The 22,871-nt window shown below is 47.6% G+C and overlaps 3 protein-coding genes across 5 annotated transcripts; all 3 read right to left on the bottom strand.

Moving 5' to 3' along the window:
* Window positions 1-11,676: 11,676 nt before the first annotated feature.
* On the bottom strand, window positions 11,677-12,366 carry LOC112902305 (E3 ubiquitin-protein ligase RDUF1-like). Its single transcript, XM_025971316.1, has one exon. It carries the CDS (start codon window positions 12,036-12,038, stop codon window positions 11,757-11,759), a length of 282 nt encoding a protein of 93 aa, XP_025827101.1. The 5' UTR covers window positions 12,039-12,366; the 3' UTR covers window positions 11,677-11,756.
* Window positions 12,367-12,480: 114 nt separating this feature from the next.
* LOC112902302 (2-isopropylmalate synthase A-like) lies at window positions 12,481-17,978 on the bottom strand. Of its 2 annotated transcripts, none has more exons than XM_025971312.1 (12): window positions 16,904-17,978; window positions 16,168-16,381; window positions 15,995-16,075; window positions 15,774-15,863; window positions 15,588-15,674; window positions 15,173-15,273; window positions 14,592-14,625; window positions 14,416-14,490; window positions 14,055-14,138; window positions 13,835-13,969; window positions 13,022-13,167; window positions 12,481-12,937 (listed from the first exon to the last, which is right to left on the bottom strand). In XM_025971312.1, the coding sequence occupies exons 1-12, from the start codon at window positions 17,821-17,823 to the stop codon at window positions 12,796-12,798; spliced, it is 2,109 nt and encodes a 702-aa protein (XP_025827097.1). In that variant the 5' UTR covers window positions 17,824-17,978; the 3' UTR covers window positions 12,481-12,795. The 2 variants fall into 2 exon arrangements, with proteins under 2 accessions (XP_025827097.1, XP_025827098.1); XM_025971313.1 differs by lacking the exon at window positions 12,481-12,937 and adding an exon at window positions 13,506-13,572 and having other exon boundaries at window positions 13,027-13,167.
* A 178-nt stretch (window positions 17,979-18,156) lies between these two features.
* On the bottom strand, window positions 18,157-22,459 carry LOC112902303 (protein STRICTOSIDINE SYNTHASE-LIKE 10-like). Of its 2 annotated transcripts, none has more exons than XM_025971315.1 (3): window positions 21,905-22,459; window positions 19,056-19,328; window positions 18,157-18,932 (listed from the first exon to the last, which is right to left on the bottom strand). In XM_025971315.1, the coding sequence occupies exons 1-3, from the start codon at window positions 22,324-22,326 to the stop codon at window positions 18,356-18,358; spliced, it is 1,272 nt and encodes a 423-aa protein (XP_025827100.1). In that variant the 5' UTR covers window positions 22,327-22,459; the 3' UTR covers window positions 18,157-18,355. The 2 variants fall into 2 exon arrangements, with proteins under 2 accessions (XP_025827100.1, XP_025827099.1); XM_025971314.1 differs by lacking the exon at window positions 21,905-22,459 and adding an exon at window positions 20,525-21,757.
* Window positions 22,460-22,871: the final 412 nt, after the last annotated feature.

Below are 22,871 nucleotides of genomic sequence, written 5' to 3'. Positions count from 1 at the left end.
TGCAGCTGCCGAGAAGACATCGCTGGCGACGGTCGGATGAGTTGCAGACAGCAAAGGTAGAAATTGGTTGGGGTCTGACAGATTCTCAATTTGGCCAGGCCATGCATCCCGGCCAGTTCCTTCTTCAGTCTCCACCGCACACATCCATGCTTGGCTGAATTTATCCTGACTCCTGAGGTACAACAAGCTAACCACACAAGCATTTCTAGACGAAGGAACCACGCAAGCATGGACTAAGCACTGCGTGACTGACAGTGTTGTAAGCTAGAGACAGGGAGGAGCATGTCGCAGCGCCTGCTGCTTTCAGATTCTTCCTCTTTTCGAAGGCTGCAATGCAAACACTGTATATTATATATTAATTTATATAATATTTAAGCATTCCGTGGCACAGTAGCAACGTGGCGGGAAGTCGTAGCAGGCGCCATCAACGTTGTCAGGGCTTTCTCGGCTAAGCATGTATCGGTGCATTGGTAGAAGTCGTTGACGCACAACCCATGGAAGCTGCCGCTCAGGTGCTTGCAATAAGTATATGCTCCAACAGAGGCCATCTCTGCATGCATGCATGCATGTATGAGCATATAGTCAAGAACGTCAGTGATGTGCTCAAAAGGCCAGTCTCAATAAAGTTTTATGAAAAGTTTTATAGGCACTAAATATCATGTCACATCAGTAAATTTGATAACATAACAGGAGAGAGAAGTTTTATGGGATGTGAAAGGAGTTTCGTCGCTACGAAACCTAATTGGTATAGCTATAATATTTCCAGTATTGGTAACTGTGCACTGAGACTGGCCTAAAGAACAATCAAATCGAGGAATGCATATGCATATAGCTTGTTAATATGTGTATAGGTGAGCATACCGGCCGTGCCAATGACGAGGAGGAGGAAGACAACTGCAGAGAGATTTCTTGGCGAAGGATCCATTATTGGTTGCTTTTTGGAGGAAGTTTGTACTTGGACGAAGAACGAGAGCGAGCAGATCATATATATAGACAGAGAGAGATGCCATGAGACAAACTTGGATGCTCCAAAGCCTTACATCAAATTAAATTGTCACATACGCTACGTACCAGGCCAGACAGATGGATTAATCAGGCTTCGTTACAAGAATGTTCGGAGAAAGCAAAGCCTAAAAAGACTGCAACCCTCCGTCAGGGCCAGGCATCTACTTCTATTCTATCTGCTCTTTTGCCCGACGACCGCGCGTATAACTAAGTTTCCATCAGTGCTGACGCATATATAAAGCAAAATGGTGCCTGACTGGCCTGTTGGCAGACATGTTTATCCGAGAGTACACTGTCATATCAGTAGCACTATTAGTTTTTCTAGCCAGCACCATATTGTTGTTTAACATTTGGAGCTCGCTAAATATTCCTTGATACGGCTGCCTGTCGGTGTTGTATTTCTATACATAAAAGTTCTTTCTCGTCTGTCAATTCGCACCGAACTAAAAAAAAATATGAAGACAGAAACACTAGAAGAATTGATAAGATATTCTATGTTTTTTTTATAATTATAATGTACTTACATCTATATAAAAGAAAAAGAATTTACATAGTTCCACATTAATTTGTAAACTACAATAATAACTAAACTTTGAATAGTAATCATGGCGCGACTAAAGTTGTTTTGAAAATAGTGCCGAAACTATCAAGCCCCCTTCTAGGACCTTGTTTGGATCTTCTAGGGATTATAAATAAATCCATGGGCTCCCTCCACCCTTCTATTTTGACATTGACACATCAACGACCTTATTATATAATCCAAGGATCGAAGCAAAGAGACTAACTATTTATAATCTATATTCTAGATATGTAATCTATAGTTACCATTTAGATTTTTATAATTTGTATGAGATCTAAGATAATTAGACTCGTAATTTTTATCATCTATAAATACAGGGTGATGGCCCACTGCCAACTCATTGGAACTTGAGCCCATCACGTTAACAACCAGGTATTATAGAGCCACATCGGCAGGCTAAATGCACGCACTCCCTCCGTACCGCTATTAGGGTTGACGTAGATGCAAAATAGATAACGTTCCTCCCCGCGCTTGCAAAACGGACGGCTTTGCCCCTGCCTCTTCGTTTGCTACACGCGTTCTAATTAATGCGGCGACCGTTCTGCCGCATCGTTTTCCATCCACGCTGCTTCTTAATCCCGCGCCGCGCCTCCTCACCTCTCTGCTCCCTCGCCGTTGCCCGCCCCTCAGCATCCTCTCGTCTCCCTCGCCGTTGCTCGCCGTGCTTGCTGCTCGATGAACCCTAGCGCTCACTGAGGCATGGACGCGCCGGACTCTATGGATGCGGTGGAGTCCACGGATACGGAGGAGTTGGCGCCGGACTCCATGGAGGCGCCAGAGGAGGATGCACTGGACTCCATGGAGGTGGCTTTGGAGGCGCTGGAGGAGCTCGCCGCATCGGCGTCCTTGCCGGAGTCCTTGGCGCCAGAGGAGATCGCCGTGCCGGAGTCCTTACCGGACTTCGTGCCGGACTCCATGGAGCCCGATTCACAAGGTCCTTACCGGACTATCCACGGCGATAACGACATTGTAGCCTGCCGCCTAGCTCGCCGTGAAGCTAGCAGGTGCGAGTGTTGCCGTCTTGTTCATCGGGACTACGATCTCGTTGCTAGAATATTAGATGACCAAGACAAGTTTGATTGTTTGATTTACATTCCTGATGTGGACAAGCTTCAAATGAGCGGTGAGATAATTCTTGTGCCTGAGCATGTTCAGAACAAGTTGGACGAACAAAGGAAGATGAAAAAGATGCAAACAAAGAATAATAGACAATCGGTAAGGTTACATGTCTCATTTATTCAAGCTAACATGCCTCTACTATTTTGCTGCATAAGCTAACATACCTCCTCTAATTGTTTAATGTAGAAAGACTAGCAATGGCTTCAGCTAGCAAGGATGGTTCACAAGGGATTTGCAATGGCAGCCGATCTTCTCTCTCTAGTCTTTCTTTTTGCATGTGAGGAATCTTGAAATTTTTGTTTCCTTTAACCTCCATGGCTTCCTTCAAAACACTTTGTAGTGTTACAAACATTCTATTTGCTTTATGTGGATAATATTCTATGAATGCCTACAAAACATGTGTGCAAGAAATCAATCAATGAGTAAATTAGTTGTTGAAGAAACAATGAAACAAGTGATAATTTTACCTCTTGCACTGCTGGAACTAGAGCTTGTACTGTTTTTACATTCTTCTTGTATTGAATAGCTTGAATAGCTAAAAAAAACCCAAGTCAAGAATATTGAAATTCAGAGAATTAGGTGGTTGACAAATTAGGCGAATGTCAAATCCATCTTGCTTAGCAGCCTAAAAAAACAGATCATTCACAGGCAAATGGGTAGGTGCATTATCTTGTTGTATGAAAATTGGTTTGTCCACATCTTCTCTTGGCCATTTCGCTCGAATAGCAGGCAATACTTTGTTTACCATGAAATCCCTAATCACATCTCTGGTGATTGAAGTAATGGCTTCATAACCAAGTCTCCACAGACACGATTGGTTCTCCTACAACCTCTCACAGCTGGTTCATAAGTGACAAGTGGAAAACAACCAATCCTCCCATCAAAAATACACTCTCCATCCCTTAATCTCGGTCGAGCACAAACATACAAGAACATGAGCGTAGGGATGTAATTCTTGTTCTTACAAGTACGATGGAGATCATCTTCTTCGGGTAGCAAATAATATTTCTCAGATTTTTGTGAGGGGTAAAACCATTTTTCATCAATGAACACAAAGTCAAATAATGCCTTAAATCTTGGATCATCAAGCAAACCCATCTCAATCATATCAATACAAAACTGCAACCGAGACTTGCAACCGAGACTTCTGGTTAGCATCAGTGAGGTATGGTTTGATGCTACTAGAATGCCGCCTAAGAAATCCTTTTTTCAGATACCTTAGTATCTTCCATTTGCTCAAGTTAAGTTTGCTACAAACATCTTCTATGGTCATTCTTTCTTTGAGAGGAATATTGCGCAATTATTCTAAATCAAACGGGATTGCTTTATGGCCATATCTACCCTTCTTTCAGCTAGCAACCACAACCGGAATATTTTGAGCAAGTCGTATTTTACCTCAATTTCATAAGCGCTGAACTGCACGAATGTGTAATCCAAAATAATCAACAACAATTCTTAAATCTTTCTTGCCTAGTTTTCCTTTCTTGCTTCTAGCCAACAAAGCTTGGTACACTTATTTTCTGAGATCATCTGTCATTTCTTTCCTTCGATGGTTTACTTCAACGGACGGGAGCCTCAACAACATGTTCTAATTGTTAAAAAAACTAACACAGTCAATCCAACATTTTTTGTTAAGAGCATAGTGTACTGACCGAATGCAAGTGAGGTTCATCTTACCAGTGAGGTTTTGTACAAAATCGAAATCAACAGCGCCATATTCATCTAGTGGTAAGTTCAGATCAATTCCTATAAAAAAGGATGCTTGAATATGAGAGATGACCGAATATCAAAAAGAAAACTAATCATAACTGGATCCGCGTTGAGGTTACCATTGCCATTTTTCACCGGCTGCTGCTCGAAGTCTTCGTCGACCTCATCTGCATCCTCCACCTACAGGAAGTCTTCGTCAAGCTCGTCGGCATCCTCTACCTGCTAGAAATCTTCACCGAGCTCGTCGGCATTCTCCACTTGCTGGAAGTCTTCATCTTCAACCGGAAGCTTGTTTAGATCAAAGGTAGGCATTGTTTGTGCACTCTACGTTACGCTAGCAAGGAGTACACGGGGTTATTCTGTTGCATGTGGAAGTTTGATGCACGGAGCAAGGATGGTAAGCACTTTAAATAGAAAAGCTAGAACCCAAGCGTCGTAGCCACCGAAGAAAAAAATGGGCGCGCAACCAACGCACCAGAAAAGAAAAAAAAAAAGCGCGAACAATGCCTTTAAAAAAACGAGCGGCCACGGAGCGCGCCATGCACCAAACTTGGAAAGAAAACACGCCATGCAGCCCAGCCCAACGCACGCGCACAGTACCATGCAAATTCGACGAAACGGCAAAAAGATGCGCCTTCCAGGAATCTCACGTATGGGGACTTGAAGCGCTAACCAGTTGAACTCTGTGCGATTGTCGTTTAAGATATACCCGCAGCCCTATTTAATAAGGGCAAACAGAAAAAACTCTACCCTAATTAACCATTTCTTGGTATGCACAATCCTGTCCTAAAGGACCTCTAATACCAGTATGGAGGGAGAACACATCACGAAATTCCTTGCTGGCGAAGAGAGAAAGGAACAGAGAGAAGGGAGCGGACGTTCTGTAATGCAGTCCTAGCTCTCCAACTCAGCTGATTTCTATAGCATTAAATATGTTGCTATGTAAATAAAAAGCTGAGGTGGCGGAAGAGTTAGTGAGGAAAGAAGAAAAAATATGAAGAAACCATGTCTCATGCAAGAAACTATATCTACACGAAAACTAAGACAAAAGAAAAGAGAATAGGGGAGAAAAAAGAGAAGAGATGCGATTGGATAGCAATTTATTTTGAAGAAACTATGCATTAGGAGTATAGTTTCTATATTAGGAGTATAGTTTCTATATGCAGTGAGCAAATATAGAAACTACTGGTAGTATTGTTTTAGGTTGGGACTGCTCAACTGAAACGCAGCACCCGAGGAGAAAACGTCCGCTCCCAGGCCAGCGCAGGCTACAGAGCTGGCTGTTGCAGCTCCACCACCAATCCTACTTGTTCAAGCATTAAAAGCTGGACGTAGTGGATGAATTGAAAAAGTAGAAAATAAAAAAAATTTGCTATGCAAAGCTGACGTGGCATTTGGATACAGCCGGCAGCCGGCCGTTCCACCCGTTAGCCTTGCTCTAAGGGCACGTCCAACAGGTCCATAGCTGCTCTCTACGAGAGAATCCATGTCAGCATCTGTCTTACGTGGAAGGGATTAAATGAGAAGATAGAGCCGAACTATCTACAGACCTGGCGAGATGCTATAGCGAAAAAACAAGGTGGGTGCATTATCTATAGCACTAAAAGCAGTTATAGACATCCGTATAGATACTCCATTGAGGTGATTTACTATGATATTATCTATAATATGGAACATGTTTGCAGAGAGTTGCTCTCTATAATTACTGCGGGGCACCCGCAATAGTGCCACCTCAAATCTCTATACTGATGCCACCATGTGCTTGCACTCGCCGCAATGCATGGTCTCTGCCTCGCATCTCGGAAACAACATCCGCCGCAATGCAAGCGGGCTAGCGCGGGGAGGCGGCTGTGGCCGGTGAGGATGATGCAGGGGAGGGGAGGCCGAGATGGCGAGATGTCGTCAAGGCACGCATGCAGCAACAATATTAATCTCAGGGCGAGCAATTGGCAATGCAGTCGCTGCTCTCGCCTATGCAGGCATCACCCGTGCAGCTGCTCTCGGGCCAGCACCCCCCATGACCCATGAAAGCTGCATGCCGCTCAGGTGCCTGCAGGTACGTATTTGCGGCCCCGACGGAGGCCATATCTCTGACGGAAATGCACGCAAGAACATCTTTCATTAGGCAAAAGAATAATCAATATTTTCCGCCGCAGAAGCAGAACTAGCTGAACCTAGCAATGGCGTATTCACAGATGAATCTCTCTGCTGTTGTCCTAGTCGTTGCCCTCCTCGTCGTCAAGGCCGCTGGTGGTATGTACGCGTGCAAATGCATGAATTATATGTTGCAAGCGGCGATGCCGTTTGATTAATCTTTTGCTAATTAAAAGTTGTTTGATGCGCCTTCAACACTTGCTGCATAAATGTACATGCCTCGATCTGATCCATGTAGAGTCGGCGTCCATTGGGAAATACTCTTGCGACGAACACCTGAGCGGCAATTGTAAAGGGGTATGCATTGGACTGATAAACGACGCTGCCTGCAATAGTGTAATGCATAGATGAAAGAAGCGACAACGTTTTATGGCTTTTGTAGCTTTTTCCGATGTTGGTGCGTCCGAGTCTGAGGCTGTTGCTAGCTGTTGGAGATCGCTAGCCAAAAGCCTCCATCCGTTAGAGATGGAGTCCTAACATTCTCAATTACCTTCGTTTGGTGTTTGAACCAACAGGTTGCCTTTGACGTAATGTGCTTTGGATTGTTTGGGCGCTGGCTCGAAGGTAAACACTGGAAGGAACAAGATCTATAGATGGCTTGGGATTTACCTTCGGCGTCAGACAACTCTGGCTGGTCCTAGGAACGGTCTCACGGATGAGCCAGAAGAAAACCAGCGAAGCTAACCATGGAAGTCAATTCCAAAAGAAGAAACTTGGAACGAAGGTGATGAGACATGGTCAACATCCGAAGCCAAAGGTGGAGAAGTTGTACACGGCATTGGGTCACGTCAATTTGCGTGAACTCCTGTAAATTTACCATTGAAACCTTTTGATCATTTTGCCTATGGATCACCAGGGACATGCCTACTTTTTTAGGGGTAGAGTTGGAATGTACAGTGCCTTTTGGCCTCCCTATAAAAAGGGCACCACCCCTACCTACGTGTAAAGAGTTGAATCCTCGAGTAAATAGTGAATTGTAAAACTCATTCCCACGCTTCACTGTTTGCCTTCGAGTTCATCCTACTATCTGCGATCGGCTTCGGTCCGCATCCCAACGGTTGGCGTCCACTTGAAGGAAACCTCGCGATGCCACCCAAGAGAGGCAGCAAGAGAACAACTGAAGAAACCCAAGAAAACACAGATACCCAGATTAACAACCTTCACCCAAAACACCACAGATCATGGAGTTTCTAACTTGTCGGAGCTTCGTCTGATGTGATTTATAAAAACTGACTTCTTTTTACAGAGATGGCGGGTGCTGCTCCGGGCTTCTGATCGGGACGTACTCGACGACGGGAGAGAGCAAGTGAGAGGGTGGCTTGACGAGTTCCTGGAGAAAGTTCGTGATCGTCCTCCCGCACATGATCTTCTGTAGGCGCTCCGGTGCCGAGTTGTTTTTTTGGCTTTGCTTAGCAAGTTCCATTTAGCTAGTTTGCTGTCTTCTAAGCTTGCTGTAAAGTCGGTATCGCCGACAAGGTTGATGTGCCAAAACCTTATTCGCTTTCTATAAAAGCCGGGTGAACCTTTTTTCGAAAAAAGAAAAGATTCGGGCAAAACGAAGAGAACGAGGGTTCAGGGATGCCCCTGGATTCATAGCACGAGTGGTGCCAACAGAACGGATTCGGATTCGGATTCGGATTCCGCGGCGTCGCAGTACTACATGATCGATCGGCGTTGCATACTTGGAGTCCATCTCCGAGATCAGCGCGCTGCATTGCTCGTTCAGACTTGGATTTGGCTGTTTTCACACCGTACACGTTGCTTCCAACAGAAATTGTATTTTATTACTTTGGCTTCATATTTATTTACAATACAAACAGAAGAAATTGTACTTGACTCTAAGATATCGGAAATATATATATCTCATGAATCAGATGCACTCGGTTCTTCATCGCGATCGCCATCTTCGTCCCCCATGAATGGCGACTCTGTTTCCACCGCCGCCGGCAGCGCGAACCGGCAGAGCGGGCAGAGGCGGCTGACCCGGAGCCACTCGAAGATGCAGCGCTCGTGGAAGCCGTGCGCGCAGGGCATGGTCCTGAGCGTGTCGCCCGCCTCGTAAGCTTCCAGGCACACCGCGCACTCTTTCCCCCTCGTCTCGCCCTCGCCCGCCGTCGTCTCCGCCGGCAGAGCGGCGATGGTCTCGTCCGAGGCGGGGACGCCGCCGAACCCGCCGTTCCTGTAGTCGCCACCGTCGCCGAACCCGCCGTCCGCCACGGGCTCGCCGTCGACGTACCATGTCGCGACACCGCCCCGCAGGATCCTCTCCATCACGTGGGTGTACGAGGCGGTGGCGTCCCGGCGCACCAGGAACGCCGGGAAGCGAAGCGAGTGCAGGTGCATCAGGACGTGGTAGAACTCCAGCACGTCGACGCCGTACGGGGACGGCTCGGTCGACGATGATTCTGCCTCGGCCAGCACGGGCTCCGTATGCGGCTGCTCGTCGGCCATCGGAGATGCGCTGCCCTGCCGTTGATCGCTGCCTTCCGGAGAAATAAGCTAGTGCGCAAAGACGATGAACGGGGCTGGAGCACATTAGATGACGCGAGCGAGCTTTCAAGCCGACGATTCCAGTTCAGAGTCCGACTCGGCCAGAGGAGTTGTTTTGGATAATCGGAGAAGCCAATTACAGGATTCAGTCCGAATCCAATTCGTCGTGTACGCTTTTGATTCGGGGAATCCAAAAGCTCCGTTACTGCAGCATGTAATCGACGCTGTTGAAAAAGAGATTCATCGTGCAGCTTAGTTCAAATTTGACGACGGCATCGGTATTTTTTCATGACATAGCATCGGTATTGTCATGACTTTCTTTGCCAAATCACGATGATAGACCATTTTATATTTTAACTAATACTGTGAGGACCAATGATGGTCACGTTTGGATGATGAGTGATTGACAACCATATGATGCATATCTTGGCTTGTGAAGTGCAGGTGTTGGGTGCGATATGGCGGCGGACGGTGCGAGGTGAAGGTCAAGTGAAAGGTTCGGGTGAACGTGAGTAGATTTGGACCGAGGGACCCGAAGAGACCGGATGGAGTCAAAGGCGATTCACATGGTGCATGGAAGAGCAAGAATGCATGGAGAAGGAGGACGGAGATAGCATCGGCCAAGTCGAGCGGGAAGGCGATGCAAGTCAAATAGGCAGCCCGTGTGGCAGGAGCGCAAAAGATTTGAAGGCGTCAAGACTTGGCGGGAGGTCGGACACGCTTCGACATCGAGGAGGTCGCGTAGCGGCCACGCGAAGATGGATGGTTTTGGTGGTTAGGGCCTCAAAACACCATGGAGGCTGGTTTCCCGGTTTGGAGCCTTAAAACCGGGGGCGGACTCGGTGCAGCCGAGCGTCCGGGATGGAGGGCACGTGGCATCATCGTGAACCTTACTTCGAGGCGAAGTGAAGTCGTGAAGATAGCGTGTCCATCCTATGCTCCGAGAAAAATCTGGACCGTTTCACCTCTGCATGGGCAGTTATCTTAGAAATATCTTAGAGGTAGTTTAGTCTTTGGTTCGGACCTCTATATATAGCTAGATGGCTGGTTGTGGAGGTAATCTTTTCCATCCCCTTTGTTTATTTTCTTAAGACAAAAGGTTAGGGTTTGCTTAACAGTGAGGAATTATGCTTAGGGAGTGATTACCCTTAGATTAGTGACTCTAATCTTAAGTGGGAAGGATGATGGGAGATTTCTAGCCTTGGATCTTGTAAGACCTTTGTTTCAATCTAATCATTCATGGTTGATTCATGGCTAGTCTCCTCGTTTTTCTTTTATGTGATTTTCGGAGCTATTATTAAGTGATTGTTCGTTCTTCACTTTGGCTACGATTTGGCTTGAATTTTTTTGTGGGATTTGGTGCTAGGACCCCACTGAATCCACGCACGAGCACCTTGAATCTTGAGTTTTCCCAAAACTCTTCCTCTCTAGTGTTTCTAACCGAATTCGCGAAATTCATTGTGAAGTCTTGATCTTTTTTTGGAGATCTTTTGGGTAAAGACTCACCATGAACATGCGAAGCTCTGGTTAAAATTTCACGAAGATTGGACGCCGTTTGATTGAGTTTCCTCTTTTCTTTGGATTTTCCTACACCCAGGAAAAACTAGGAAGTTCCGAGTTTAAAATTTGGAAGTTTCAGGTTTTACCAAGTGGGTATTTTGGGGAGATCTTTTGGGAGAAGACTCATGATGGCTAGGGAAACCTCTGGTTCAAATCTCATCAAGTTTGGACACCGTTTGCTATAGTTTTGCTATTTTTTTTGACGTAAAAGATCCGAATTTGAAACTAAGAAGTTCCGGATTTGAGTTCCGGTTTTCGAACACGGAAGTTCCGGATTGAGTTCCGGTTTTACTCTGAGAAGTGTTGATTATTCATCCCAGCCTGTCTTGTTTACCTCTGCTTTGTTCTCTGAAGTTTTCTAATGTTGTTTCTAGGTTCAATAGCATCTCAAATGGCTACGTGGACTTGACAACCTAGAAGAGAGGTTTGTTAGGCGAATTTAGGACATAGACCTTGTTCTCGTTGAATTTTTTTTAAAAGCTCCCATTCACCTCTCCTTTGGTCGCCCGTTTCGGTCCTACGTACCGTAAATCCGATAATTAAGTGACTTGTTATTGCCTAGACAAAAATTACGAAGTCATGTGCCCAACTTTTCTGTTTGTTCTAGACTAAATCCAAAGGGGAAAAAAGCAGACTTGGCAGTGGCCTGGCGAGGTAGAACGAATTGATTAAATAAGACGACCACGAGCTGCAATCATCTTGCCCGGATGTTCCACGATTCTGCACAGTCGGAGTCTGATTGCTTATGCCTTCAGAATTCAGAACACTGCCCTGCTAAGGAGTCAGCTTTGCAAAAAGAAAAATGGTGCAAAGATTCAAATTTCCAACGAACTATTAGGAGCAGCCTGATCCATTTGTATTAGCTCCTCAAGGTGAAGATTACTGGGTGCTGCCATAAGCAACTGAATTACAGGGGAAAACCGAAGGCATCATAGATAAGTTAATAGCACTCGACTATTACATAAGAGAAGTGTTGAGAGTCCCGGTAACATCTGTATGTAACATTACACTCGGATGTGATCAACGAGGGTGCTCATACACATGATTGAGGCAGCCAAATCAGCTTGTCCAAAACCAAAATTCTGCTGGTCAGATACATAGCAGGTCATGGTGGGGCACCATTAAAGCTTACGGAATACTATTCATCAGCACAAAAATCGCTAGGTAGCGGCTCGAACGTGACGCCGTCGTCCTCATCGTCCGCCTCCGGTTCCACCTCGGCCGGCATCGCGAAGCGGCAGAGCGGGCAGAGGCGGCTGGCCGCGAGCCAGCGGAGGATGCAGTGCCCGTGGAAGCCGTGCGAGCACGGCATCGTCCGCCTCCGGTCGCCCGCCGCGTAGCCCTCGAGGCACACCGCGCACTCCTCCTCCTCCTCCCCCGCCCCGCCGTCGCCCACCGTCGTCTCCGGCAGAGCAGCCATGGCATCGCCCGACGCCGGGACGCCGACGAACCCACTGTCCGCTCCGACGCCGCCGGCCCCGGGAACTCGTCCCCCGACCGCACGCTCAGCACGAAGACGTTTGGGCCTGCCGGCGGGAGACGATGCATGAACGGCGCCAGGCGAGCGAAGCGTGCAAACATGTTGGCGAACTCCACCTCCGTGTTCCTGGCCTCCGGCCGCGGCAGCTCAGGGTCCGCGTGAGGCTCTCCGGCGGCCATCGTGGAAACGTTGCCGTAGCTCTCGTCGCCGGCCATCTTAACGAAGAAAAGCTGGCGCGCGGAGACGAGGAACAAAGCGCGCTCGCAGCGCAGGTATTAGTAGATGGGGCGTGCGAGTCCGGCTCGGCCGGGGGCGTCGCGGTTCTCGTTCGGACGATCGTCAGAGTGAACAAGAAAATGGATGAATGAAAGGGAAAAGGAGGTAAGGTAAATCCGGTCCATTGTCTTCCCAATCACCAGAAAAGGCGACATATTTGGGTTGTGAAATCATCCAATGGGTGGTTTCACAGACCCTACAATTATTTCCTTATTGGAAGTATGGTCTATAACATACAAGTTGTACACTGCACAGGCCAAAAACTTCATGCCTGTCCTAGGCGGACGACCCTCCATAAAGAACGCACAATCTTCACACTGACGAAGGGGGAACCAGCCTATTACCGAAACGAAATGTCGCTCTGAACAGTTGGTCAAGAGCTCTTGCATCGCTCAGCCCATATGAGAATCGGATGACGATCTCACTCTTTGCTTTGAACACGTGCGCTCTCAGGTACCTCGCTGCTGGCTTTTACAGCGCCAGCAAAACTGCACATCTTGTTCAGGGCACTCAGGTAAGCTCTGACGCTGGACACAACAACATCCATTGATGCCCCACTCCCACTGAAGTCAACAAGCACAGAGATGAGGTAACGAATAGCAGAGCACATGAAACTAATGAAAACGGATATGAAAGGGTTGTATAACCTGAAGGAGCGATTGAAAGATTGACCAGTCAAGGCATGCTTGGAGTTGTTGCTCACATCTCCAGTGACAACCACTCGAGTTGTTGCAATTGCGTCAATGCCTTCTGTGACTGAAGTCATACCATATTCTCGGAGAACAGTTGGAATCTGCAGATTGTAAGTCCTGTTAGATTTCTCTTGATCTTGATAAAACAATAGCCGATGAGCAAATAATTGAGTCAATGCATTAGGTCCACTCTTGGCTGCACCAGTTAGTCCATTTGTGTTTCTCTACTCCAGACTAATAGGAGATGAACCATGTTATACTCAATACATGTTATATCATTAAATATGTGAGATCTCAATTTTTAATACACATGGTTAAAATGGCACCACAAAAAAGTAACATGCCCAATTTTTCAAACAAAGTCGGAAACTGTTGTCAGTGGAAAATTCATCACATGTCACATTGTATGATACCACAGCATTGAAATGGGCCTTGGTACCTTCCCAAGTAGCACGACTGCCGCTTCATGCCTTATGCTTGATGCGCTGATAAATCATGGTGATAATCTACAAGTCATGCCAATATATATTTTGTAATTTCATTTTTAACATCAAACCAGTGTATGCTTTCTCTTGAATTCCATCTGTTTGTGATTTCATACAAATCCTAGTAAAATTTGTGCGTTTCAGGGACCATATAAGCCAGAGGTTCACCAGATGCAAGTAGTTCCATTATTACCCAAAAAAATATACATGCATCCAATTGTTACTATCGCATTATAATTAGTGTAGCAGTGCAAGAAAGGTAAAAAATGTGCCAGTAACAAACCTGGATAATTTGGTCGACAGCCTTATAAGCTGCATCGACCGGACCTGTTCCAACGGAACATGCTATTTTCTCCTCTCCATCTGGTCCTATCAGTTTCACAGTTGCTGTAGACAAACCAAGTGTTCCACATGTTGCCTGCAAAGGGGTGTGCACAACATTTCAAGCTTAGCATACCATGTTCCTATTAACCAAAGTTTAGCCAACTGCAGCTCAATTATACCTGTACTTCAGCAAGGGACCAAATTACTTTAGGCTGGAATATCTCATCTGACAATAACGCTTCTATGTCCTCATCAGTTACACGCTGCAAAGGGTGAACTAACTGGTGAGTTCTCATGCATAGTGCGTGTACGAAGTTACAGCAACATATTATATAACAATTTGATAAACATAGAGCATGAAAGCAAGTAGCCCTCCAAGGAAATGTAATGATTCAATAAAAATGTAGGATAAAATGGTGAGATGGCAAAAACAAAAGAAGGTGGAAGTTATTAATCAATGCATGCAATGTTTAGAAAGATAATAAAAAAGGATGGGATGTATCACATTAGCAATAAGCTAGTGCTTTAGAAAAGACTCACTTTTTTCTTCTCCGCAACCTCTTTGTAGCGTTTAAAGAAGTCCTCAAATTCCTTGTCACTGATTTCATATCCAAGCTACAAGATGAAAAACAAGGATGTCATCCGGTAACAATGATAATTGAAATAGAAGAACTCTAGCTGTGACTAGAAAAACAAAGAAAATATCTAAGCTGTACCTCCACTAGCTTAGATCTCACAGCATGCCTTCCACTGAAAAACAAGAAAAGAAAACATTAGTATGGATGAGATGATCAAATTGACCTAATTACCTATCTATGCCTGCATAATTGCATTTGAGCACAAAATATCAAATTCAGCTAACCTAGAAGTGTATGGAAATATATAGACCCAACAGTCCTAGAAGCATAAACATGATTACTAAAATAACAAAGACTAAATATTCAACTAAAAAGTTGTTCCATGTCAAGCAATCAAGGTCCAAGAATATAGCATGGCATAGCACAATGATATAATTATAGAACCTAGGTCGTGGCCGTAGTGCAATGCTTTTACATCATACCCTGCTACCATACTTTTGTAACACTTACTGTACACATGCCACCAATAGGCTGTTAACAACTATTTAGTAGCCATAATATATAAGCATTCAAAATGTAAGCATTTGGGGCTCTTAGTAGGAGCATGACCACCAAATCAGTAAAAACTACAGGTTGATGAGAGAAATCTCCTGGAGAAAAATCACAGCAGAATATTTCAAGAAGGTGAGCTAAAGAGGGGAAAGCGTGTTGCATGATACCTGAGTTTCCCAAGAACAATACCAAATTCATTTGCACGTGTTAAACCAATATCGTCAGGCGATATTATTTCATAGGTTCCTTTATATTTAAGCATCCCATCCTACAAAAGACAAAACAGAAGAAAATTGACATGAAGAACCATTCCAGTCTATAACCAACGAAATTTATGAAAATAGTTAAAGCATACATCAATGAGATCATCAGATATAGAAACCATATATCTCAGAGACTCAGAGCAATGACGCAAGGGGAAGCCAAGACTGATCCATCAATGGTGAAAATAATGATTTACTGCTAACAACTACCAATGAAGTGTAACGGAGCAACCCTATGGATTCAAAAACAACCAACCCACCACCAATACAATTCCAATAAGTAAGTTGATGTGGTAAAGGAGACTGCAAATATGTTTACCTGATGAATTCCACTTTCATGAGCAAAGGCATTGGCACCAACAATAGCTTTGTGCGGTTGTACGTGAAGTCCACTGTGCTCTTGTACCTAAAATAATTTGACCATTTGTGCCAGAAATTTCAGTCATCTGGAAAATGTAAAAGAGACCAAAAGGAAAATGAACAAGACAAGAAACAATTACTGTACCATTTTGCTCGTCAAAGTAATATGTTGGGAATTGATTCCAGTATATAGACCATCTAAGAGTTCCCCACGACATTTAATTGCCATGACAACCTGAAAAGGAGGACAGAAAATATTAGGTATGCACAAACACCATAGCAGACAAATTCATATTCCTTTTCAAAACCTATCAGACTATTTTTTAAGGTATATCACGACATAATATGACTAGCACATGAGCTCACCTCCTCCAGAGAAGCATTTCCAGCTCTTTCACCAATTCCATTAATAGTCACCTCTAACTGACGTGCTCCTGCACGAGCACCCTAAAGTTAAGTCAAATTAGCAACCCGGATTAAGATTTATACCAATGGTAATAAATCATATAAAAATAGAAATAGATAAGAAAAGGTAGTACCGCTAATGTGTTGGCCGTTGCAAGACCAAGATCATTCTGGCAATGGGTGGAAATGATAGCGTTTTCAATTCCAGGAGTGTTTGCCTTTATGTCTGCAATTAAGTTCCCAAATTCATACGGAAGAGTGTATCCGACAGTGTCAGGGATATTGAGAGTTGTAGCTCCAGCTTTTATGACTTCCTCTAGTATATGATACAGAAACTCTCTATTTGACCTGGATGGCAAAGAAAAATATATTATGCCACAGCTTTATGCACACCAGGGGATGTATCCTTTGTTTGTAACTAGTATAAAATATATATATATATATATATATATATGTGGGCATCCCAGCATGCCTTACTGTTGTGTTCCATTTCCACCAGAAAATTGGTCGGCCCCAACTATTACCCTGTTTTGGCTTTGCTATAAAGTTGGTTTCAAAATGTAGATAGTACCCACCATCATTTTTCCCACCAACTACTTTGCAAGCTAAGAGAAGCTCGGTATTTAACAACTATCCATCACTTTGCCTCAAAATCAACTCGGTTCCATTAAATTTGGACCCCTTTGGTGTATAATCGCACACCAGACTGCCGGTTGATATGAGAACTTAAATCAGATTCACACCAGATTAATGTTTCAGGTACCAAATATTTGGACCTTAGTATTCCTTACAGCTATGGTTCCAACAAATGATGTAAATGATCAACAAAATTTACAAGTATTAGTGTTTTTCTAGTATTAATAGTAATACCTGCCGGCATCCTCAGGGCTGAATTCGACATCAGGGCATCCCAGGCTGCGGGCGTACGCGACCATCTCCCTGGCAATCGCCACCACCTGCTCGGGCGTCTTCCTGAGCTTGTGCTGCATGTGGATCTCGCTGGTGGCGATGAACGTGTGTATCCTCGGCCGGCGCGCGTGCCTGACGGCCTCCCAAGCGGCGTCGATGTCCTTCCTATTGCAGCGCGAGAGGCCGCAGATGACGGGCACGTGGCCGTCCTCCCCGACGGGCGCGTTCCCGACCTCGATGGCGATGGAGCGCACGGCGTCGAGGTCGTCGGGGGAGGAGGCCGGGAAGCCGGCCTCGATGATGTCGACGCCGAGGCGGGCGAGCTGGCGGGCCACGACGAGCTTCTCGGCGCTGGTCATGGTGGCGCCGGGGGACTGCTCGCCGTCGCGGAGCGTGGTGTCGAAGATGCGGACGTAGTTGGGGTCGCCGATGCGGTTGGGGACGTACTCGGGCCGCCGCCGCGGCTGCGGCTGCTGCTGCGACGCCCGGACGGGGCGGGGGCCCGGCGCGCGGAGGCCGCGCGCGCTGGGGCTCGCTCTGACGGCGGCGGAGAGGCCATGGGCGGCGGCGCGGGAGGGGAGGGATGGGGGTGGGGGTGCCAAGCGGTTGGCGATGGGGGCGGGGGTTTTGGTGGCGGAGTAGCAGGGTTTAGCGGAGGAGGAGAGGATGGAGGAGGCCATGGTCGTCGGGGGTGAGCTCAGGGCCTCGCTCGTCGGCGGACTCGGGGGGCGCAGCGCGCAGGGGTTTAGGGGGCGGCGGCGGCGGCGGCGGCGGCTTTGGCTTAATTGAGAATTGAGGAATGGAAACCGGCGAAGCGTGACCTGGAAAGGGAGAGAAGCCCAACGAGACGGAGCCGGTGGATGACTCGGCCACGCAGGCATGCGTCTTGCTTGCGCAGTCAGCCTGGCTATTTTAAGAAAGTTCAAAGGAGAGCAGCAACTCTCTTAAGTAGTTTTAACTTCTCACCGCATTGTGCCTGATGGACATGGTTTTCACCGTGAACTCTCATATTCAGATTTTTTTTCTTTTTTCTTTAAAAAAAAGTAACCTAACCAATACACCAGATTAGCTGTGGCTTCGATTTGTAGCTTGTTGTGATCATTAGGCCGAACCTGAGCTTCAGTATTTGACTCAAAAAAAACCTAGAACCTGACCCTAACCCTGACAAATGCATGCACTGGGCAACCTTAACTATTGACCCAACAACAATCGTCGCCTGACAAGTATGTTTTGAGTTTTTTCGAGTCCAAACCTGACAGTTGACAAGTCTCTCTACCTATCATATCAATATGATTATGGCTACTAGCATGAAAACCAATCATGGTAACCATATGCACGCGCATAATGCTATTTTCCGTATCAAACGACTACCATATATGCAAATGCGTATCCAATCCTATCATTTGAATACTTCTACAACCTGCACACTCCAAGAAATGGGGCCATAACAGAGCCTATCCACAGGCTCCCATCCCTTTCTTCTACCTCGCTGACCGACCTGAAAATCTTTTGAATAGCACCATGAACGCTGATTGCCTCCACTGTTTTCCCATCCTCATTCAACCTTAGCGCTATAACCTGACGGCCAAGCCGATTCAAGAGCCAGGAGGCACGTTGGACGTGCCGCATCGGCAACTTCAGTATCAGCCGCCTTAGCCAAGGGTAAGAAATCGACCACTCGGCGATCTTCCCTCTCTTCGCATGGAGGCCAACCCAGAACCCTCCTCTAGGGCTCATCTTGATGTTATCCGGAAACCAGGATAGCTGGGCAACTTCTTCTAGTGTTGAAGCTTTTGGTGTCTTGATCCAGTACCTTAGAATTTTACCCGTTGTGGTTTCTGCAAGGAGCAAGTAAGTGCCATCCGTGCTCATGGCTAGGCCATTAGCGAAAGATAGACCATCAACCAAGACTTCCACTTCATTGCTCTTCGGGTCATATTTCAACAATCTGCCGGTACTGTCACCGGTTATAACAATGTTCAAAAACTCCCTGCAAATGAATTTTAAGTCACAATAGTCAGCGGATGTCTCAGCAAAAATTTGACGCAAAATCGTCAAACTGACAAGAAAAGCGGTGAACACATGAACTGAAGTTCGATGGTGTTGTACTCACCTTCTCCGAAACCTTGTGCTGGTCTCGGTGAAGTAGATGGCTCCGGTTTCGTAGTCGATCTCGACGCCGTTGGCGAAGCTGAACGGGCGGCTCCCTTGCCACTCCGGCGGGACCAGCGGCCTGGACACGTTATCCTCCGGCCCAACCACTCTGAGCCCACGGTAGGCGTCCGCGACGTACAGCTCCCCCGTCTCGCTGTTGAACTTGAGGCCCAGTGGACGCCCGCACTCGTGCTCCCGGCCCGGGTCCTGCGAGCCTCTGCAGCTGTCCAGCCTGCACTTGTTAAATTTCAGACATCAATGAGCTGCAGTGCTCTGCCTGTTTGCCTAGAATAATCGAGTGGGGGGCCTCGACTTAATTAATTAGCTCTCTGTTTACATCATTGATCTGTCAGTCACAGTCTCACGTATGCTAGGATAAATGATAGGAGTCGTCGTATCTATTGCTCATTATCTGTTCTTCCCTTTCGTTTTTTTTTCTTTTTGGAGTTAGACCATTACTTGTTTCTAGGCTTCAGCAAAAGAGTAACTTACTGAAAACAAATAGCATCAGATCAGAGGCTATATGGTTTCTCAGATTTGATTGACAACTTTCAGCTTAGAGCGAGTATATTGCTACGAGTCAGCAATCTCATAGGTTATCTCATGCAGTTCCACGTATAATTTTTGACGATGTGGAGGAGAGAGGATAAGAGAGAAAAAGGCAGTTGCTTCGCGAAACAACCGCCTCGTAAAATAAAATTAAGAACTATAAGACCGCTTACTCACTATTATATGAGTTGTTGTTGTCTTACTATTTATAATATTTATTTTCATTCCACACTTAAGGGATACAGTGCTGCTATGAGATAGTAAAAAACACGTCGCTCTACACGTTGTCTGTTAAGTCATCTTAAGATAACGTATTATTAAAATGATATATCATTGCATTAGACCGTGTATTAGACAGCTCATCCTCCGAGTCCGCTAAACCCTGAACCTGCCTTACCGAATTGTAATATTGCATCGCTGTTCCAGGGGCAAAGAGGAAAGAAAATGAGAAGGGAAGAGAAGAATGGTGTCAAGTCGAGCCATTTATACTGAGAACCTTTCAATCGGTTTCGACGGAGAGGATGGCACGATCAATGCCAGTTTCACCCCCCAACCGTTAACTTGAACCGCACCTACAGCACTAAAGCTACTACAGTACAGTACGTAACAGAATACCAGATGAACAGAGAGAGAGAGAGAGAGAGAGAGAGAGTTGGCATGGCGTCGATGGAGATTATGGAGTTAATTATTAAACCATGATGAGTTTTTCAGTCATTTTCAGCGGGGAATATGTCACGATCAGTGCTACCCGCGCGCACCATTAATTTGACGGCCCAACCAAAACCGTAGCCTTCCATATTTGCAGCCTTGCAGGCGGGGCGCAACAGAGATCGAGCTACCATGATGGATTGATGGATGGAGACGGGCAAACGAACTTACAGCTCCGGCGCCGAGCAGGAGTGCTCCTCCCACCGCCGCTCCGCCGCCCGCCACCTGAGGACTCTCCCGTCCGACACGCCCGTGAACGGCCCCTCGCCGCTCTTGTCGAAGATGATGCTCTCCGGCCCCGCGGCGCCGTCGAGCGGGACCAGCTCGAGGTCGCCGTCCCCTACCTCCAGCAGCCGCACGTCGCTGCGCGAGTCGAGCGACGACAGGAGGGCCGCGGCCGCGATGAGCACGGCGAGCAGCAGCACCTCCGCGCGCATCGCGACTAGCGGGAGAAGAAGTAGATGATGATGAAGAAGAAGAATGAAGAAGGGAGGAGGCAGGCAGCGGAGTAAATTTGCACTGTGCACCGACGCAGGCAGGCTGCTGCAGATTTGTTGTCGGTGAGCTACCACTACCAGTGCGGCACTGCTTGACCTGATGAGCATGCCGGCCTCGCTCGAGCCCTGGCTGAGCTATATAAATGGAGCAGATGGGTCATGGGCGTGGCTTGGTGTGGAGCAGCCGCTGACACGATGCCGGCCGGGGGGTTAATGGCTGGCATCCTATCCACGATCACCGGGAGGGCGCCCTGTGTCCCGGCCAACGACGGTCGTGCCGAGCTCGTACATGCTCTGTTGCTGTCTCGCCGTTGCAACTGCATGCTACCCTCCTCTGGTACTCGTAACTTGAATGCTGTATCTGTGTGTGTGCCCAGCAACCACCTGTGTCCCGGTTCACGAGCCCTCCACACGTTTTAGCTGCGGGTCGACGCCCCGGCCGCCGGCACAGATTTCACGAGCAGAGCTTGCGTAGCCACCACCATAGGGACGGTGTGCAGAAATTGAGCGCATACGTGCGCATCTAGAATTCTGAATGTTCAGATAAGCATGACCCTGCTGCTGATTGCTGAGGCAGGAGGATCACTGGTTTGGATTGTGTGTGGTCTGGCCTTCTCCCTTTCCATAGGCGTACTGTGACCGTGCGTGGAGACAGAGAAGATAGGATTGCTGTGTTTGGTTGCATGCGAGTGGAGCCGTCGCAAACACTGTGCCCTGAGCGGTGTGATGACAGCCACTGAGCCAGCTACCACGTAGCTTTGCGACGACCTTCGAGGACGATGCGAGAAGACAGAAGACCAAAGCATGCTACGGCAGCTTTACCTGTATGCACGGTAGAGCGCAAAGGGTGCTGCACCCACCGTCCCACCCCTGACGTTCCAATCAATTCAAAGAAGCAACTAGAGCACTGTTCTTGGATCTTTTTTTCGATAAAGGCTGTTCTTGCATCTTACTAATCGCGGCATCAGAGTTTAAGCGCCGGACAGGGGAGCAGATTGGAAGAAAAAGGGTTCCAGGACACGAGAAATTCAGCTAAGAGGAAAATTACACTTACAGTTCCGGCGCGCAGGAGGACGAGCGCTCGACCCACCGGCGCTCGGCGGGCAGCCACCGGAGGACCCGCCCGTCCGAGACGCCCGCGTACGGGCCGCCGCCGGCGCCGTCGAACGCCACGCTCTCGGGCCCCGCGGCGCCGCCGTCCACGGGGATCAGCTCGAGCCTGCCGCCGTCGCCGCCGCGTATCTCCAGCACCGCCACGTCGCCGTCGCCGCGCCCGCGGTGCGAGTCGAGGGACAGGAACGCCGCCGCCGCGACGGCGGCCGCGAGCACCGCGAGCCCGATCGTCCTCATGGATCGATCGGTCGACGGAGCACGCGTGCCGGCGGCGACGTGCCGTGTGCTACGTGTGGTACGGCCGGCCGCCTCCTGGCGTCCACAAAAACTCGATGAAGGCCAAGGTTTTGGCGAGGAAAACATGGAGCGGAAGCGGAGCCGGCGACCTACGCGGGGACGTCGTGCCCGGCTCAATGTCCTTTTTCATGTGGATTTGGTAAGTTGGGCGAGCGGTGCCACCGAGCCCGGAGCCCCGGACAATTGCTGCAGTTTGGTGGCGGCGCAGGTGAGGTTTCTCCCGGAAATCGAGGGCACAAAGCACCAGGCTTGCTACATGTTTTTTTTTTTTCGTGAAAAAAAAATCCAGCAGAAAAAAAATCCTGCTCTGCACATCGGCGGCCCACCCGCGGCCATCACATACTGATATGGGCTGACGCGCAAGTACGCGTCGTGGCCCAAGTTCATTCAGTGCAAACTTGGACCACGTTGATGGGCCGGTCTTCTGCTGCTAATTAGCCCGTACGGTGCCTGGGAGCTGGGGACAGCCCACACGTGCATGATGCGACTAGGTGGCCGCCGGCCTGTTGGCGAGCGCTTCCTTTTCTTTTGAGCCCAGCAGTCCCAGCTCTAAGCTCTGCTTCCTTCGTGCTATTCTGCACATCCTCCACCGAAGGATCATCTATGCTGTA

The sequence above is a fragment of the Panicum hallii genome, chromosome 8 (assembly GCF_002211085.1).
Source record: "Panicum hallii strain FIL2 chromosome 8, PHallii_v3.1, whole genome shotgun sequence".
Taxonomy (NCBI): domain Eukaryota; kingdom Viridiplantae; phylum Streptophyta; class Magnoliopsida; order Poales; family Poaceae; genus Panicum; species Panicum hallii.
This window is presented reverse-complemented; position numbering and strand designations above follow the sequence as displayed.